A 19,741-nucleotide genomic window follows, 5' to 3' on the forward strand; every position below is an offset into this window, starting at 1 on the left:
CACTTTTCCAGCTGACTGGCTTTGAAGAATGGTGCATGGTGCTTTTGGAGTGAGACTTGAAATAGTTCAACAAATAAGTAAATAAATGTGACCCAAGCTATCTTCTTTAAAAATAAGCTTTATAAATCTGTGTATTTGTCAGACATTTTAAAAGTGGCATCTTTTTTCCTGCAAACAGAGCTGAAAGCCAAACTGATAGATCCTGTTTGGTAGCTGGTCCTAGTCTGGAGATAGAACACAAAAGAAAGAGAACTTGGAGCTCAGGAAGTACCAAATGTATTTTAAGGGTCCTTCACTATTTGTATTCCCAGTGGGAAAAGGTCTGTCATTAACATTTCTTTTATAAGCAGATAGCTTAACCTTCTAAAGATTTGAGAGAATACCAAAAAAGTTGAGTAAGTTTGATTTTTACTGCTCAGTACCAAGAGAATCTCCTTATTTCAAAATACTGTACTTTGAATAACTAGGCAAGATGGACAGCTTACACTTTCATGCATTTTTAAATTTGAAAAGAACTTGAAAAGTTTTCAAAAGCAGTTTTATTATGGAAAAATTAGGAAATATATGTAAGTATCCAGCAAATATTTATTTAGGGCCTGCAGTGTGCCAGGCACTGTTGTAGGTACTTGAGATACCTCAGTGAACAAAGCAGACCAAGATCTCTGCCCTCCTGGAGTTTTCATTCTCATGGGCATAGAGACAATCTACCTCATCTGTCCTTCAAAACATTTTTCTGTACACGTATGCCCATGTACAGCTGTATATTTAAAAATCCAACAGAACTGCAATGAGATACCTTTTCACATCTGCTAGGATAGGTAAAATAAAGAAGACAGACAATAACAAGAGTTAGTAAGGATGCAGAGAAATTGGAACCTTCAGATATTGCTGATGGGAATGTAAAGTGGTGCAGCCTCTTTGGAAAACAATCTGGCAATTCCTTGAAATGTTAGAGTTATCATATGACCCAGCAAGTCCACTCCTAGCTATGTACTCAAGAGAAAGGGAAACATGTCTATGTAAATATGTGTATGAAAATGTTCATATTCCTAGCAGCATTATTCCTAATAACCAAAAGTTGGAACAACCCAAATGTCCATAAACTGGTGAATGGATAAACTGAATGTGGTATATTCATACAGTGGAATATTTGTCAGCAATAAAAGGAATGAAGTGTGGATACATGGTACAATATAGATGAAATTTGAAAACATACTAAGAGGAAGAAGTCAGTCACAGAAGACCACATAGTATATGATCTCATTTCTATAAAATGTCCAGAACAGGCAAATCCATAGATAGAAAGTAGGTTAGGGGTTGCCATAGGCTAGGGGAGGGGTAAGGAGTGACTGCTAATGGGTTTTTTGGGGTGGTAAAAATCACCTAAAATTAGGTAGTGGTGATGGTTGCACAACTCTGTGACTATACTGAAACAGATTTTTTTTTTTTGGTACAGAACTTTGTACACTTTATAAGTATGAATTTTATGGTAATGTGAAGTATGTCTCAATAAAGCTGTTTTTAAAAAAAATCCAAATGGGATCATACTGTACGTAATGTTTTGGAACTTGTTTTTTCTTGCCTCAGAATATCTTTTCCATGTCCTTAACAAATTAGGTGATAGTATAGTAAGTGTTTAAGAGCTGAGACTATAAATCAGATAGTCCTGGGTTTAATTCCTGCTTTAAGTTTACGAAACTGAGCATGGTACCTAGCTTCTCTAAGCTTCTGTTTCCTCATGTGTATGATGGAATTTTAAAAGAACCACCTCTGTAGGATTCTTGTGAGGATTTGATAAGATAATTTGTGTAAAGCACTAAGCTCACAGCCTGTTATCTGGGAGTTTCTCTGTAAATGTTTGTGGTTATTCCTCTAAAATCTCAGTTTTAATTGTTTCCATTGTATAGATGTGCAGTACTTGAATCAATCCTTTATTATTGGTTGGTTGAGTTATTTCTGATTTTTCAGTATTACAAACAGCACTGTGATTATAGATTTTTTAAAATGTTAATAATTGTGTATCACATCCCTAAAATGTTGAGAGTCTTATAGTATAGTAGCAACACTGTGAGCTACAACCTAACTTTCAGGATTGTTATGATAATTAGATGTAGTAAAAAAAAGTACCTGGCATGCGGTGGGTATGCAGCATATGACAGCTCTTATTATGCTGGGTTCTACATGAAGGATTTCTGTTTCTTTCCTTTTCTCTGTAATAAATGAGTAGAATATACATAATCATTTTATCATTTTCTTTGAAGTTTAGCAAGCCTGGCAATATAGTTGAGCTCTTTCGGTTTTTTGGTAAAACATATGCCTCTCAAAACTTCTTGATATTCTCCATAAAAGTCTTCAGGGAGTTAGTGAGGCATTAAAAAAATGATAATACCATATCATCATAGGTGTTTTAAACCTTGAGGCTTTGCATCTATATCCTTAAAGAATTCCCATAGCTTGAGGAATTTCTTTTGGAGCCCATTTGATCCCCCTCTCAGTTTGGATAGACAGAGGCTACTTACTGGTGAGAAACCAGTAGAGAGATAGTGGGGGCTTTTCAATTGAGGTTACATTTTGTTCTTAGTCCTGCTTTTGGAGCTCTAAAAGTGAACCACTGACAGTGTCACAGAAGGAAGTGAGGGTCTGTGCCTGCTGGTGGGGATTGTTCAGTTGGGGATTGAACCCTGACTGTCTTTGTGGGGTTCCTACAGCATGTTCTCCTTAGGCCTCCATTTTGTTAGCCTGTGTTTAGACTACTTTTCTCCTGCTGAGACATTCTTCAGTTATGTTGCAGTCCAGGGATTATAACCTGGCTCCCTGGTCTCTTCCATCGTGTACCCGATTGCGATCAAATTCACTCTCAGAGGGTGATCTTATCACCCCTCTCTGAATCAATCCTTTATTATTGGTTGTTTGAGTTATTTGATTTTTCTGATTTTTTGGCCACGTCACTGAGCAACTACCCATTTTCTGATTTTTAGGGCACGTTACTGAGCAACTACCCATAGTATCTGCTTAGAAAGTAGAGAGAACCCAAACCGCAGTTTTTGCTGCTGGCCTCCTAGGTTTTGTTATTAGCTGCCTGCAGGGCTGCCTGCCGCAAGTCCTCATAAAAACCTCTGTTATCCTCACCATTTTCTTTGGCTTTCGGTGACATTTTCCGAGGACATGGACTTTCTCCTTTAGTATATTTTCTGACAATTAAAGGTGAGGTTTGTTTTTTTCATACTGTTTTTGTAACTGCTGCCATTTGAGGACTGGTAAATGAAAAGGGGTTGTTTCTCATCTTTCATGCATGTGACATTCTTGGAGAATCTGGTGCTATATATTGTGTGGCCACGTTCCCAAATGGGTAGTGGGACTGTATTGAATCTTGCAATCCCAATCAGCCCCTTTGCAAAAGAGGAAAAGAATGATCCATGTCTCTTGAACTAGAAAACCCCCAGTGCCCTGTCACTAGGTTTCAGCCCAGCTGCTGCTCTCTCACTCTTGCCCTGGCTCTCCGTCCTCACCAGTGCAATCACTGAGCACCCGGGCGTCCTTCTGGCACAGTGGCCTGGTGTTGCTCTTGCCTTTGGCTCTTCGGTGCATGTGAGGACTTTCTGGTGACCAGCTGTACTTTACTTCCAGACAGTTCTGTTAAGGGAGGCTGCTTTCCTCGTCTGCCCAGATTTTGGGGATACAGTGATGAAAAAGGCTGTCTCTGCCTTTCTAGGGGCCTGTGCTATGGTTTCAGTAAATGGATGGATGAATGGGTTTCTAGAAGTTGTATTACTAAATCAAAGAGCATGAATATTTTAAGGTCTCGTATTGTCTTCTACGTACATTGTATTAATATACCAGTTAGTAACAGTTTAGGAGTAGTCTCATTGATGTTGTTGAACAGCTGTTTTCTCAAACATTTGGTAATTCAGTGAATTTAAAAAAATGGTCTTGTCTAGTTTTAACTTGTGTGATTTTTAAAAAACTGCCATTGGGGTTGTTGGGTTTTAAGTTGGTTAAATCTTGTAGGAAAGTCAAACTTACAGCAAGTTTATGTCAACAGCTTGCTGATCTATAGATGAGGGTTTTTTTTCCATTCAAATGCTTGATTTTTTTCCCCCCAAAACAGATCAAGTTGGAGGTTAAGAATAAAACAGATCCTCAATATCCTCAGGGGGAAAATCTTGAGACCTTAAATCCTCACATTCATTCCAGAGAATAAAATTTTCTTCAGAAAATATAACTTCAGAAGTTAAATGCTCTCTTCCAGAAGCAGCCATATAGCATCATTATTAACAGCAATGGTTCTAATATTAGACATACTTAAGCTTGCCCAACACTCTACTTCCTAGCTGTGTGATCTTTTATAAGTTACTTAGTCTTTCTGATCCTCAATTTGCTCTTTTCTAAAGAAAATGGGGATAGAGGTATCTACCTTTTAGGACTGTTGAAAGCATTAAACAGAGTAGTGTATTTTAAACATATAACATAGTGCTTAGTTCATAGAAAAATTCAAGACATGGTAGCTTCTGTGCTTATTATTACTCTTACTTTTATGAAATACAGAAACTAAGTGACTTATAAAATGATCATAATAAATCCTACTATTAAAACAAACTTATACTACATTTATATTATATCAACTATATAGGAACATTTACCATGAATCTGAAATAAAGTTTTTAATCCCATAACAAGGGTCACTGTGTACTGAAGGATGACTAGAAAGAGACAAAGCAGTTGCTGGGTGACCAGCTAGGCTTATTCACTATGTAGGCAAATTGCTTCCTTATGTCAGGCTTGAGAATGCTGTTCAGATTTGTGCCTTGGTAAAATGACAAATCACTGCGTGTCTCCAGCAGTTTAAACTGCAGCTTTTATATTTTCAAATGCCAAGGTTCTGCTGTGTCGACTATAGTACATCTCAGATTTGCAGTTAAGTACTGGCCTCCTTTCCTGCAGGCTTCTTCAAAGTACCTTCCACAGTAAATCCCCATCCTTGTGATGACTTACCCTCCCTAGGCTGCACTAAGGGCAGGAATGCCTTTAAATATTTTAGGAAATTCGGGAGCTGTCACAGAATCTTGTAGGCTCGGTATCCATTCCTCTGTGCAAAAGCCATCATGCACTACCCAAGCTGACCTTCAACCAACAGACCATTTAGAGATTGATAGGTTATTTGCTTTTTTCTTTCTTATCCACTGGTCCATTCCCAGGCTCTTTTTTGGCCACGTCCTTCCTATTCCCAGTGGGGGATCATTTCTTTTTCTGTTCCCTTCCATTCTTCTTTATATTTCTCCTGGATTTTAGTAAGGGGATATATATTTGTATACATTGCATCTGGGTGTACATCGAGATAACAAATAGGACAGATACTTTTTAGCAAAAGCGCATATCTATATGTTCAAATTATCTCTGACTCCGCTCACTAGATGCCTTGCCCTTAGAAATCTAAACTGATAGATATTTCTCCCTTGCATTGGTTCCAGGGGAAATCAGCCTTGTGGTCCCACCTGTTACATTATCAGGAAAACCGGCAGAGAAAACTCACATCAGGAAACCTCAGTACCTCAGGTAAGATGGTCTCTGCACCATTGGCCAAACTCCCTCCACTTACTTTCCCATCCCCCACTGAAGTGATCATCTGTAGCAGACTGTTCCAGGTCAATGAAGTCTTTACTCTGTAATGTTTAAGCCACAGGGCTCTCTGAACCACAGAGCATGCCAAAACCATGGGGTTTGCTTTTATTATGTGTTTCTATACACTTGATCAGTGAGATAGAAGATTTATATCAGCAAGAGGCCAGTCTTAGAATAAATTTGGGTTTTAAATGAATTTGGATTGATACTGATGTCCTGTGTTTAGAGTGTTTTCAGAGTCTTTTGTTTTATTTCTCTGAGATGAACATTGAGATGATCTATCCTATCAGTTAAGAGAGCCTGTTTGTCAGTGTCCTGCCTTGGAACTGCTCAAAGTCAAGGCCTGGTGTGCATGATCCCTTCCATTTGCTTTCTGTTTATATTTAATAAAAATATCAGAGTTGGCAGGGACCCCAGAAATCATCTAGTCCAGCCCCCTTTTTTTACAAGAGGAGGAAACTGGGATCCAGAGAGGAATTTAATTTACTCAAGATCACACAGTGAATTGATAGAAGAGGCCAGATTAGGAGCCAGGCCTCTTGTCTCCTGGTCTACTGTTCTTTATAACATCCTGCAGTGTCCCTTCCAGGACAGTCTCCCTCCTTCCTTTTCTTCTTGGCAGCATCTCCCCTTCATACCATCCTTCATTCTCCTCTCTCTGCCAGGGAGTTTGTTTAACTTTCTTAGATGTTTTTGTCCTAATGGTAAAGATAAGTTTAAGTGGGGGCGAAAAGGTAGGCATATACTCAGTGTTGTCTTTGGCCTTGAATTAGTTGATCTCAGCTAGCACTGAACATGGGGAAGACAGTGGGCAAAAAACTAGGTACAAAAGCTCCCAAAGTAGCCTCATAAGGAGTTTTTTGTCCACTTTCTGAGTATGAGAGCAGAGTCTTCTCAGGAAAGCTGTAGAATTTATTGCCAAGGGATAAACTGTAGCCAAAAATTATCAGCAGCTGAATGATGAAGATACTAATTTTAAATGTTGGGCCAAACATGAGGATATAAAGGTGTTGTATCTAGAGGTCCTAAGCATTCTGCATCATGTTCTTTACATATTCCCTTGGCTCTTTTGTAGTCCATTTTGAGGCAAGAGCAGGACATGCGTAGTAGCTCCTAGTGGAATCACTGCTTCCATGGATTATGATGAGAACACACTGGATTAGGAGCCAGAGGATCTGTGTTCCTTCCAGTCCTGACTTTGCCACTTGGTGATTGGGGCAAAGCAGCTAACCTCTCTGAATTTCAGTTTCCTCCTCTGTGATACCGTCCATGGCTATCTTATAAGTTGTTAGAGAATTAAGTGAGATAATATGCATAAAAGTATAAAATTTGATACCTGGTAGGTACTTAATATTCATGAAATGATTGATCAAAGTGTTACCAAAGTAACCCCAGCTTTTTTCTGTAGATATTTGTGATTTGAGATAAGAAGGGTAGTCAACTATTTGGGTATACAGATCTCTTTGGACTTAACCAACTTTTTGTTCTAGGAATATTTCTTGATTCAGAACGGAGGAAGTCTGATGCCAGCTCAGTCATGCCTCCCCTGAGAATCTCCCTCATTCAAGATATGAGGTCAGTCTGGGCTCATTTGTAATAAGACACTAAAATCCTGTTTTCAGTTGCTGCTTAGGTGTCCACTTTATTTATTTATTTATTTTTGGCTACGTTGGGTCTTCGTTGCTGTGCGCAGGCTTTCTCTAGTTGTGGCGAGCGGGGGCTACTCTTCGTTTTGGTGCGTGGGCTTCTCATTATGGTAGATTCTCTTGTTGCAGAGCACGGGCTCTAGGTGCATGGGCTTCCATAGTTGTGGCATGCAGGCTGAGTAGTTGTGGCGCACGGGCTTAGTTGCTCCACAGCATGTGGGACTTTCCCAGACCAGGGCTTGAACCTGTGTCCCCTGCATTGGCAGGTGGATTCTTAACCACTGCGCCACCAGGGAAGTCTGAGGTGTCCACTTTAAATAGCAGGGTCTCAGTGACCTGGGCTTCTACAGTGTCTCATTTAACCAGGAATCCCTCCTCATTGGTCCTGTGCTTCATGATGCATTTGTAGAGCTGTACAAGCAATTGTGTTTCCTGACATTTTTGGAGAATTACACCAGAGTATTTCAAGGCCTGAGACCTCTGGGGTTAGCCTTGCTTTTTAAGAGCTGTACTGGCTTCCTCCCAAGCCCCCCCAAATTATGCTGAGTCTATCTGGCAAAGTTACATGGAAGCTCAGGATTTAGAGAACAAGAGAGATGGACTCTCTCAGGATGCAGTAGGGCTTCCTGGCCAGGCTTCCTTTGGTGTTACAGGGGAGGTATTGATAGTGAGTTAATCTCCCACCCTATCCTCCACTCCCCTTTTCCCATTCCCCCTTCAGGCACATCCAGAACATTGGGGAAATCAAGACTGATGTGGGAAAAGCCAGAGCATGGGTGCGACTGTCCATGGAAAAAAAGTTACTTTCCAGACACCTGAAGCAGCTTCTCTCAGACCATGAGCTCACCAAGTAAGGCCACTCCACTTGGAGTATAACCAGCTCCTGGGAATGGCGGGAGGGATTGGAAACCCCCGTGGGAAGGGAAGGGTATTCAGTATATCATTACTGCTGAATTCAGCTAAACTCAAATTGCATATGAAGGTTTTGCAGCATTTCTTCTTTTTTTCTTTATTCTTTTCTTTGTAGAACACTGTTGTACACTTACACTGCAATATTTTTTATATTTTCCTGTAGATGAATTAACTCTTTTGGCGCTGCTCAACACAGCACACTTGTTTTAGTAGGAACATTCAGACATAATCAGTTGACTTCATGCTCTCTAACTTAGTTCTTTTTTTTTTTTTTTTCCTAACTTAGTTCTAAAGGCCTGGATTCTTCGGGCCTCTAGCCACAACCACTCCAGGAAGCAGTGGTCCTCCCTTTTGGCTGTTGGTTTCTCTTCTGGGACTTACTATGGTTTATCCAGGCTCTTTCAGCCATTGGTCAACCAATGAGCTCTTGCTGTGCTCTACCTTGGATCAGTTCCCGTAAGGAAGATGGGAGGACTTTTCTTGTTTTGGTGATATATTCTTCCTGAAGTTTTTGGTGATGTAACATTTCTTCTTCTCTTTCTTTATCTGTAGAAGAATAATTCTGTTATATCTGTTCTCCCTACCTTCTTGATCTATATCCCCGCCCCCCCAAATAGCTTTCTTACAGACGTAGTGAGAAGGATGGAATCCTCATTGGATACCTCAGAGTTTTGGGGGGTCCTCCTCTCCTTGTGGCACTCAAGTGATCTGTATACCTGTTGGGCATAGGGCATTTTCTTGGTCTCTTTCCTGTCTTGAGGAGGAAAGGATTGGAGAATTAAAAAGAAACTTCTAAGATATACCCTATATCTTTTGTTCTCTCCTGAGCCTGGGCCAGCCCAGAGTAACCAGGTCCTTGCTCTTCCTCACTCCTAGGAACCACTAAATCTACAGTTCCCTTCTCTTGATTTTATATCCTTTGCATTCATTCCATACCCTAGTTACTAGAGCAGGAGTGGGGAGGAAGGCTATCTCCCTTCTCTGCCTCTCAGTTACCACCTTTCTGTCTTTTCCTATATATAATATGTTTGGTTCTTTCTTCATTGGCAAGCCTATTGGGCATTTTTCTTTTTGGCATTTCCTTGGGCATCTTTTCATGGTATCCTTTATTATGTGACTTCCCTGTGGACAATAAAGCAGAGAAGTGGACCTTGGGGAAATTTTGTGTAAGTGAATTGATTAAACCTGAAGAATCTGTTTTTATTTAAAGTGAAAATGTAATTTTTTAGACTTTATTGTGTGTTTAAACCACAGCAAGAAACAAGTTTCAAAATCTTGATAGATTAGAGAGCTCACTTTGAGAGGTTACAAAATAACAACTCTTAAAGTGCTTACATTTGATTCCCTTTAGTGGTGAAAAGGTTTAGGAATAATATTTGAAGATTGGAAGGACAACTAAAAGAGAACAAGTGAACATTGAAGCCTGGAGTTTGGAAGGGAATTGTTTGCATACCAGATTCTAGAGGACAGTTGTGTGTCCTGGGAAAATCTGTGGCTGTGTGGGCACTAGGGGCTGACAGGGCAGAAGTGATTCCTGTTGGCCGGTGTGGGCATCGTCTGTCAGGAGATGCTTCAAGTTGGCAGGAGGACATGGCAGAGAGGTAGCCAAGAGGGAGTCAAGCCCAGGATCTTTATGAAGGTCTAAGGCAGTGGATAGGTCTAGGGCCTGTGAACTTAAGGGCCTAGGCAGGAGCAAACAGGGCACAGACTTTGGTGAGGAGACTAATTTTGGTTTCTTTAAACTGTAGCCCTGTTAGAGGACAAAAGCTTAGAATTTACTCCAGTGAGTATAAAATGAGAGTTTTGCTGCCACAGATTGCGTTTTGGGTGGGATATAGGGAGAGAGAAAGGTGTACTTCATCAAAACCTACCTACTACTCCATCCTACCCTCTCTCACCTTTCTCCTAAGTTTGCTTAAAGCTCTAGCCACATCAAACCCCTCACCCTTCTCAGGATGTGTTCAGCCCTTTCAGGGCCTAGTCAGAAGTCTTCTTTGCCAGAGTTTGCCTAGACTACCCAGAGACTTAGTCCATTCCTCCTCCAGGCACCCATAGCATTTGTTACAGTATTTGTTCATTCCTTTTTTTTTTTTTTTTACCACTGGTGGTCTGTGTTATCATTATCCATTTGTTTTCCACTTATTAAAATTTGCTTTCATTGGAGGCATGAACCATGTACCTCTCCCAATACTCCTTCTCCCTACCTCGGTTCACACTTTGGAGTTCGTGTGACTCCTTGCTTAACTTTACCTCCCACATATACATTTCAGGTCCTTAGCCACTGTTCCATCTGTCTCCTTATTTACTTCCACTCCCTAGGTTTCATCCTCATGCCCCTTTCACCCTTCAGCTGTACTAAATTCAAATTTCTTGAAGTTGGTTATGGCTTTCCCTTTACTTCTAAGAAACATATTACTTGTAGGGCAGATTACAAACTCTTTAGCCTGAATATTTAGGGCCTGCCTTCGTTTTACCCTAGCCATACTTTTCAGTCTCATTGCTGACTGATCACTTCTCTGAGCCCTCAACTCTAGCCAAACTGGCTTTTATACCCTGTCCTTCTCCTTCTTCTACAACCCCTGTCTAAATTTGTGCCATCCTTCAGGCCCTCCTGTTCTAGGACCATCGAAACTTCTGAGTCTTTAAATTCCCAGAGAGTGCCTTTCATTTGGCAACTCATTATGTCTTATACTGTGGCCTTTATCAGATTTATTCATCTAGACTGTGTGTGAGGATAGGTGCTTCCCTCTCCAGCACCTGCACAGAGTAGGTTTTGGTTGGTGAATTTTCCTACCTTATAAACTGTCTAGGTAGAACCTCACAGGTCTACTGAATCCCATACCTCTCTGGCATGGTGACTGCAGTCTGGGCAGGCAGGACAGGGACCTTCCTTTGTTCTCTGTGTGTTTCTTGTGCTGGGGGCCTGTGCGTTTGGCTCTCTGTGTCCCTGCTACTTGGGGAAGGTACCATTGCTGTGCAGGCCCAGAGGCCTGCAGTGTCAGGCAGAGGGGTTGGCCTTTGATGAGTGAGCAGTGGATGAGGGGTGGGGATGGGAGGAAATTTGAAAAGAGGGGAAGGACATCGTCTGCACAGCTCTTCGTTGCCTATGACCTGGATCATTCCATTCCTTGCCTCTGAAGCTGTCCTCAGCTTACATTCATGTTCAGAGCAGTGTTCTGACTTGTGGATCTCAGGTCTGCTGAGGGTCAGAGACTAGCTCTGGTAACAACCTCCTGCTGTTGCTACTCCTACACCATACACTGGGGTGTATGGGCCCTATAGAAGCCCTCAGGTTAGGAAAGAAGATCCCATGACGTCGGACACTTTACATTATAGTAACGTCAACTCTTGGACACAGGTGGAGTTTGGTTTTTGTTGTTCCTGCTGTAGCTAAAGCCACTTTCCCTCTAGCCCTCAGTTGGAGTAGCTGGCTTTGTTCCTTTTTTCGGCGGCCCTAAAGAGCTTGAGGCTTGACTCACATTCTTCCCTTAGCTGTGTCCTTCCAGAACTGAATAATTCTAGCCTCTTATCCCTCCTTTTGTCTGGGAGACTGATGTATTGCCTCTTCTCCGACAGAAAGTTGTACAAGCGCTATGCCTTCCTGCGCAGTGATGATGAGAAGGAGCAGTTCCTCTATCACCTCCTCTCTTTCAATGCCGTCGATTACTTCTGCTTCACCAATGTCTTCACAACTATCCGTGAGTAGCCCTGTGCTCCCCACTAGCCTTCCCAATGCCAGTCTTCATGAGCCTGTCTGAGGCTAACTTACTGTCCCCTTTTTAAAGAAAGATTATCACTTGTACTTTCTTCTGTGGGGAGAGGTGTACTTGCCCTCCTTGGAGGTTGTATTTTCTCTCAGGCTTCTTACTCTTGTTCTGAACTAGGGAGCTGAGCGCTTTTGGCCATTGTGTTGTTACTGTGGTCCTGGGTGCTGGGGGCCTAAGGTGGAGTGGGGTGTGGGGGGTGAAGTTCACTGCCCTCCCTGCACACCTGTAAAGAAACCTCCCTCTTGTTTTGGGCTGAGAGAGTCATTCAGCATTACAGAAAGTTTCAGAGTAGCCCCCAGGGAACAACAACTCTTCCTGAAGTAGCAGAAAAAACTCCAGATGGCAGTGGGAGGTTTGGGTCCAGGCCCTGTTCTGCCCTAACTCATTATGGATCTGTGAGCAGTGTCTACTCCTGCAGTGGGGCTCGGTCTCCCTATTTGCAGAGCGAGGAAGAGGGTTTAAAATGGTCTAAGGAAGGCCCTTGGAGCCTCAACTTTCTTTGGTGCTAGGATGCTTTGTTTGGTGGGGGATGGTCTGAATTTGCCCCATGACTAGTTGTTTGGCCAGTGACTCAGCAGCTTCAGCAGTGGTGGACTCTTGTTCTATATGACACCCATCCTCCCTCTCAGAGAAAAGGGTTGTAGGCTTCAGTGGAAGCAGCACTGGACTGGAATATAGGAGACCTGGGGGAAACTATTTCCCTCTCAGTTCCTCAGAAAAGGCATTGTGATACCTGCCTGGCCTCTCTGGAGATTGTTATTAGAGTCCTTGAGATGATAGATAGAAAAGTGCTCTGAAAAGCAATTCAGTGCAGTGTTGAGTTAGTGATATTGTTTAAGGAACAGGTTTACTTAGCTCTGAGCTTGCAGATGGGCTTGGATTTGGATGTTTGGGTGATAACCCTGGGAGGAGTGAGATTGAGGGGAAGATTGGCTAATATTCTAAGTCAGCCAGAGACTGGGTCCTCAGGACCTGCTGCTCCAGGCTATGTACCAGGAACCCCAATCATGCCAGCACACCTGGGGCAGGTCAGGGCCCTCTCAGGTATGGGAGGGATTCCCGATCCCCTCCAATGCCTTTGTGGCTTCCCCTAAACAGTGATTCCTTACCACATCCTGATCGTACCGAGCAAGAAGCTGGGGGGCTCCATGTTCACCGCCAACCCATGGATCTGCATCTCGGGAGAACTGGGTGAGACACAGATCCTGCAGATTCCCAGGAATGTGTTAGAGATGACCTTTGAGGTACGTGTTATCTGGTGACCACAGCCCCAGGCTCTATGGGGATCTGAGTTTCAACAGCTACTTTGGGAAGCTTTCTCCAGCGTTTTAGAGGCCTTGCTCTATGCAGTGTTACGCTTCAGCACAGCTGACCTGTCTCAAGACGATCAGAGGCCAGAGCCAAGGGTTGACCTGAGGACGGGGGAACCTGCCCTGTCTAAGTGGTTTCTGGCTGGAAGGCACCCATCTGGACTTGCATACCTCCTTGTCCATGGTGTATTGAAAAACCCCCAAGAATTCTTTCAGCTGCTGAGCCCAAATGTTCACAGAGAGCTCAGACTGCTCTGCCATTTCCAGAGCCTTCTGCTCCCAGGCCCTAGTCTTCCTCCAGGTAGTGTCTCTTTCTTTCTTGGCATCGTGCCTCATGAGGTAGTACTATACTGCCAGCTTTGGCAGTAGGTGGAGCCATGAGCTCTGCCCCTGCAGATACTGGGGGGCCACGTTGCAGGGAGCCAGTCAGATGTGTGCCTCTGAGGAGTGTGGCGCTTTTCTTCTGTTTTCTTGACCTACCCCATCTTCTTTGTTTGGCTGTTCTCTCACAGTACCAGAACTTGGGGAAGCTCACTACGGTGCAGATAGGCCATGATAACTCTGGGCTGTATGCCAAATGGCTTGTTGAGTATGTGATGGTCAGGAATGAGATCACCGGACATACCTACAAGTAAGTGTTCCCTCAGCTATGCCCAGAGACAGTGGGGCTAGGTGTACCACCAGGGGCTGTGTTTGATGCTTAGGTGTGTGGGGTTCTCAGGGAGACCTTTTAGGTTGTGATAGGCGGAGGCAACTTCCTGTTTGGCTCTGCCTCATGCCCTGAAAAGAAATAGAAGGAGGGCTTTACAAGTGAAGGTGTATGACATCGCTGTGCACAGGTTCCAGGCCACCTGTCACTCGGGTGGCTTCCCTGATGCCGCACGGTGGGATGAGGAGCAGGGCCTTGAGGATCCCCAGCCCGGTTTCAGAGCCTGTCCTCAGGGATTGGCTTTTTGATGGCCTTTGCTGATCAGGGACGCTGAAGGAGCTGGCAGTTCTGACAGGCTATTGCCTGACCCTCAGGTTCCCATGTGGCCGGTGGTTGGGGAAGGGCATGGATGACGGAAGCCTGGAGCGGGTCCTAGTCGGGGACCTGCTCACATCCCAGCCTGAGGTGGACGAGAGGCCATGCCGGACCCCGCCCCTGCAGCAGTCTCCCAGCGTCATCCGGAGGCTCGTTACCATCTCACCCAACAGCAAGCCCAGTAAGTGGGAGATGGGGCCGGGCCCTCATGTTGCCCTGCCTGGGGAATGGGCAGATTTCTGGAAGTACTGATAAGGGAGCCCAGATTCCCCGCAGCCTGTGCAGCTGCCTCAGGAACCACCTCTGCCGACAAAGACAAAGCAGCCCCAGGCATTTGTCACCCTCCTCTCATGAATCAGTTGTGGGGAGTTGGCACTCTTGTTAGAGGACTGGAAGGAGAGGGGAGAGCTCCTGGATCCTGGCCTGGGTCCTCTGTGCTATTTGTATGTGCCCCTATAGAGGAGAGCGGTTTACTTTCTGCCCTTCCCCTTCCTGGTTCCTGAGCTTTACTGTCAAGTCCTGGCACTCTTTTGGTTGCCAAAAGTTCCAGAGCAAAGTGGAGAAGAAACTTGACCAGCATCTTCTGGAGACAGAACTCTAAGATCCAAGCTTTTGCTTTTTGTCCCAAGATTTTAGGAAGAGCTAGCTCAGCAAAGTTGGGTGGGCAAGAGCCACTCTTCCCAGGGTCCAAGCTGCCCTACCTCTCCCGTGGGTCTTCTTATGTCCTCAGTCTTTTGCTCAGTCAACTAAGTACTGTTAACCTGAGACTGGATATCTGCTTGATTTTTATCAGAGCTGAACACTGGGCAGATCCAGGAGTCCATCGGTGAGGCAGTCAATGGCATCGTGAAGCACTTCCATAAGCCTGAGAAAGAGGTGAGCCTCCCTGCCCTCCAACCCAGGGCCTTATATTGAGTAAGAGAGAATAATCTTGTTCCAGGCCCATGTGCTGTGGACAGCCCAGCACACGGAGTGTGTGCCTCAGTTAGTTTGAGATTCAGCAGATTCCTTTCTCTGGGGGCCTGTGCCTAGGGTTGCCCTGTTTTCCTTACTCAGTGACAACCCAGCAGAGTCCCTGGGTCTCCAACGGACAGTGTATTTCTGTCCTCTTCTGAAATTGTCTGGGTCTCCCTGAACATTGGCCACATGGGCTTTGTCCCCTGCTGGGGGCCCAGAACCATCATCTGTTCATTCAATAGCTATTTACTGAGAGCTGCTCTAAGTCAGGCCCTGCCAGGTGCTGGGGAGGCTAGACAAGGTCCCTGCATGTCTTTTGCTGCCCTCCCAGGTGTGGGCAGTGGGCTGGGGATGCAGTGGTGGGAGGGCATCTTGGCTGAGGCAAGCCTGGCATTCTCTCCTGTTTCCTTATATAGCGAGGTAGTCTTACGCTGTTGCTTTGTGGAGAATGTGGCCTTGTCTCGGCCCTGGAACAGGCTTTCCAGCATGGATTTAAATCACCGCGGCTCTTCAAAAATGTCTTCATTTGGGATTTCTTGGGTGAGTTGGGCTAGGGTGTGAGGGTGGGAAAAGCATGCAGAGACATGGGGAAATCATCAGCATAATGTGGGTGCTGACCACTGGGGTCTGAGGTACAGAAGCCAAATCAGATGACTCTCAGGTTAGATGTGTTTGTTTGCCCTGGCTTTTCTCGGAGGTAATAACAGAAGCCCTCCCACCCTTCGCCCCTCATCCCCTGAGAATTGGACAGGAAGGGTTCTTTCCAGGCATCTGTCATATATAATACAGGCTTAGTCATGACTCCTCACACTTCCTGCTCGTAGGTCCAAAAGACCAGTTGCATTGGAGTCCAAGCCCTGTGTTACACCCCCTTGGAGAATTTGATGCAAGAAGCTTCTCCCTCAAGAGTTATGTTGAGAAAGGACCATCTTTATATCAAGGGCCACATAAAGAAAGTTAAAATACAGAGATAGGGAACATAAGGATCATTTTTTATTTTTATTTTTTTTTAAAGTACCAATTGTTTTAATTTATTCAAAGTGAAAATAAATATCCATATGGAACATTTTATAAAGTAAATGGTTTCAAAATAAAACATAAAGACAAAATGGCCAGTTAAACCATACTATCAAAGTGAATGAAACACAAATTTTCAAATTTTCAAAAATTTTCAAATTTTTCAAACTAAATATACATAGTCTCTCTCATTTTCAGTTGAAGATGCAGTGTTGAACGTTGGTCAGTCATGTGTGATTTTTAGGATGCCTTTAGAATTGAAGTCTGAGACCACAACTAACAAAAAGCAAGCACTTGGCTGCTTCACAGCAGGATGCAGCTTCCTCTTTCTCAGCAGAATTCCAGACATTCATAAGGATCATTTTGAAATGTGACCAGTGGCCTCAGAGCACTCATGTTATTCCTACTAAGTTACTTGTGTTGACACGGAGGTAGGCCTGTGGCAAGTGGCCTACAGGACAGTCAGGGACAGGTCGGTTTTGAGAGCCTTTGTCACTGGCAGGCTTGTCTCCTCTTCACAGAAAAAGCACAAACCTATTACGAGACTTTGGAGCAGAATGAACTTGTTCCTGAGGAAAACTGGCATACGAGGGCCCGGAACTTCTGCCGTTTTGTCACTGCGATCAACAATAATCCCCGGAACATTGGCAAGGATGGCAAGTTTCAGATGCTGGTGTGCTTGGGAGCCAGGTACTGCAGCCTCATGGCCCAGTGTGCACACAGCCAGCCCTGAAGGTGGTGCTGGAGGCCCAGTGTGGTGCGGGGGTGGGGAGTGGCTAATGGCCAGGTGCCCTTGGGCAGGTGAGGCCTTGGTAGAGGCCCTTACTTTTCTTCATGCGCCACGCGTGTGTGTATGTGTGCGTGTGAGAGAGAGGGGTAGGGTGGGGATGAAAGTGTGTGTGTAACTGGGGAGGAGGGGCCACATTTTGATGCGAAGGAATAAAACTGTCCCCCTGACAAAATTTGAAGTAGAGGGTATATATCTAGTAATTTCTTTAACAAACATTTGAATGTGCCAGGCCTCATGGAAGGTGTGGGAATAGAGCTGAATAAAATACGGTCTCTACCATTTAGAAGTTCATCTGTCCTGATTATTTAGTACAAGGCAGAAGTTTGGGAGAGTTCAAAAAAGTAAGCATTCGTAGCGTTTGCTGAAAATGTAGAGGAGAAGGATCAGAGGAGGCTCAGGGAGTAGGTGGTATTTGAGGTGAGCCTTAACGGGAGGGTAGACGTGAGGAGGGAGCTTGAAGCAGACAGAACTAACAGAGAGGCCCTAAAGGAAGCAAAGCATGTGGGGTCAGGAAATAACAGGTGGAATGTGGGAAGGAAACACTTTAAGGGATAGGGGCCATGAGGAGCTGGGACAGAGTTGATTTTTAATCAGGGGACTGAAATGATAGTGATTTGATATCATGGATGGTATTCATGGGCAAAATTGTTAGGGGTTATTCCAGTGGGTCAGGTGAGAGCACGAAGCCCAGATAAACAAGGCAGTTTTTATTTAGGCCGTGCAAGGGAGGGAGTTAGCATAGTGGTTAAAAACAGATTCAGGAACCAGATTCACCAGGTTCACATCACAGATCAGCCACTTACTAGCTGTGTGCTCTTGCACAAGCTGCTTAACCTCCATCAACCTCACTTTCTTCATCTGTAAAGTGGGGATAATAATAGCACCGATAGCACCTACCTCACATCATGGGGTTGTCATGAAGGTTAAATCTCTTATAATGGTGGCTGGCACATGCTGAGTGCTATGTGGATGTCAGCTTGCAGTGTTATTCCTGGTGGTGGTCGCTGTGGGGAGGAGCGACGATCTAGGAGAGATTGGCTGTTGAGATGGAGGAAGTGCTGCTGACAGGACATGGTGTCTTGTTGGTGGGGTTGTCTGGGGGGCTAGAGGGGGAGGCGGAGCAGGCCTTCTGGCAGATGACAGGGCCTGTTTGGGTCAGGTTGGGTTGGCATCCCTAGGGCTCGGTAGCCCACAGTGGGGACCTTTTAAAACTGTGTAAGACATCTTCGCCAAGTGCTCTTAGGGGAGGGAAAGGGGGCTGCGGGGAGATATCTGCTTCTCCAGCTTCAGACTTTGTTCAGGGTGTGATGGAGCAGGTTTCTCCCTTGGGCTTTCGCTAACCGTGTCCCTTCCCTTCCCTTCTGACGCATCTGGACTGATCCTTCCCTGCCAGAGATCACCTCCTGCACCACTGGATCGCCCTGCTGGCTGACTGCCCCATCACCGCACACATGTATGAGGATGTGGCGCTGATCAAAGACCACACACTTGTCAATTCCTTGATCCGCGTGCTGCAGACACTGCAGGAGTTCAACATCACGCTGGAGACATCCCTGGTCAAGGGCATCGACATCTGACTTCCCAGCACCAGCTAGCAGCAGGACCCAGAGACTCGCCTGTAGCTCTCCCCCCTTCTTCCCAAAGGGACCTACGCGAGTTGTGCAGGAGATGAGAGGAGATGTACACTCACTGTAAAAAGAAAAGTAGAGGATTTTTGGAATAAATAATCTATTTTAGAGTTTATTTGCTGATTTGCTTTTTACACACTTTCATGTGAAAGAGTGATAGGGAGAGGGAGACGAGGTTGGTGCCGCTTATTTTGAAGCTGGTGCCCTCCCTCGCCGTGGCCACGCGCTGGAGCCTGCGGCCTCCCTGGACTGAGCCTGCGGCACGTGCGGGGCAGTTCTGCTTCCTCGTCCCCGCCGCGTTAATGAGGCCATTCCACATTGTTTTTAAACTGATGTTTTCTACATTAACATTATTATGGATATTTGGCTTTCACGGGCCACATACAGGTGTGCTGAGCAGGAAGCCCCAAGCTCCAATCAAAGGGATTTTTAGTAGTGCCTCTACAAGCACTGATGAGTCAGCTCCATGTCTTTTCTTTTTTTTGTCAGTATTATTTGGGAAGGAGACATGCCAGGATGTATCGTCGTGCAGAAAATCAGTTTCCTCTTGGCACACAGTTGCACAGAAGTAAACATAAGCACGTTTTAACAGGTTTTCCTTTTCTTTCTTTTATGTATTATTTATTTAACCCTCCATTGTGTGTTTTAAGTCTTTTTCTTTTTTCTAAGGAAAGAAAAAGCTGTCACAGTCTAACTGGCTATGTTATCATTGTTAAATTTATGTTATTTTGCGACTTAGAAACCAGCTGCAGTATGGCCCACTTAATAAAACACCTGAAACAGAACTGTGTGGGTCCCTGACTTTCATGGGGTATTGCGAGGAGTGGGTAGTAGAGGGTGCAGCTGGGTCTGTCTGAGAGAACCAGGCTGTAGCGTCACCTCCCAGGCCAGGACTGCCCAGAGGGCCTTGTGTGTCCTGGGTCCTACCCACTGCGGCACCAGGAGCTTTCCTGGCTGTTTGAGAGGGATGCATCCCAGGGTTAATTTCCCACTACCCAGAGGAGGAGGCTGAGGCAGAGAGGGGAAAAGACCTGGCCAAGGTTGCAAAAGTTGTCACTTGACCGAGACGGG

General features: G+C 44.7%; 1 protein-coding gene across 4 annotated transcripts in view; it reads left to right on the forward strand.

Moving 5' to 3' along the window:
* DENND5A (DENN domain containing 5A) overlaps positions 1-19,455 on the forward strand; it is a 108,147-nt gene extending 88,692 nt beyond the window's left edge. For 3 of the 4 annotated variants that reach the window (XM_060159702.1, XM_060159704.1, XM_060159705.1), the window contains 11 exons: positions 5,469-5,553; positions 7,110-7,194; positions 7,987-8,115; positions 11,754-11,875; positions 13,043-13,188; positions 13,767-13,885; positions 14,278-14,459; positions 15,072-15,154; positions 15,652-15,775; positions 16,774-16,942; positions 18,436-19,455. In XM_060159702.1, coding sequence (XP_060015685.1) covers positions 5,469-5,553; positions 7,110-7,194; positions 7,987-8,115; positions 11,754-11,875; positions 13,043-13,188; positions 13,767-13,885; positions 14,278-14,459; positions 15,072-15,154; positions 15,652-15,775; positions 16,774-16,942; positions 18,436-18,619 — 1,428 coding nt within the window. In that variant the 3' untranslated portion in view covers positions 18,620-19,455. Of the gene's footprint in view, positions 1-5,468; positions 5,554-7,109; positions 7,195-7,986; positions 8,116-11,753; positions 11,876-13,042; positions 13,189-13,766; positions 13,886-14,277; positions 14,460-15,071; positions 15,155-15,651; positions 15,776-16,773; positions 16,943-18,435 lie in introns of those variants that run through there. The other variant, XM_060159707.1, reaches the window with a different exon arrangement.
* The last annotated feature ends 286 nt before the right edge of the window (positions 19,456-19,741 follow it).

The sequence above is a fragment of the Lagenorhynchus albirostris genome, chromosome 9, assembly GCF_949774975.1.
Source record: "Lagenorhynchus albirostris chromosome 9, mLagAlb1.1, whole genome shotgun sequence".
Taxonomy (NCBI): domain Eukaryota; kingdom Metazoa; phylum Chordata; class Mammalia; order Artiodactyla; family Delphinidae; genus Lagenorhynchus; species Lagenorhynchus albirostris.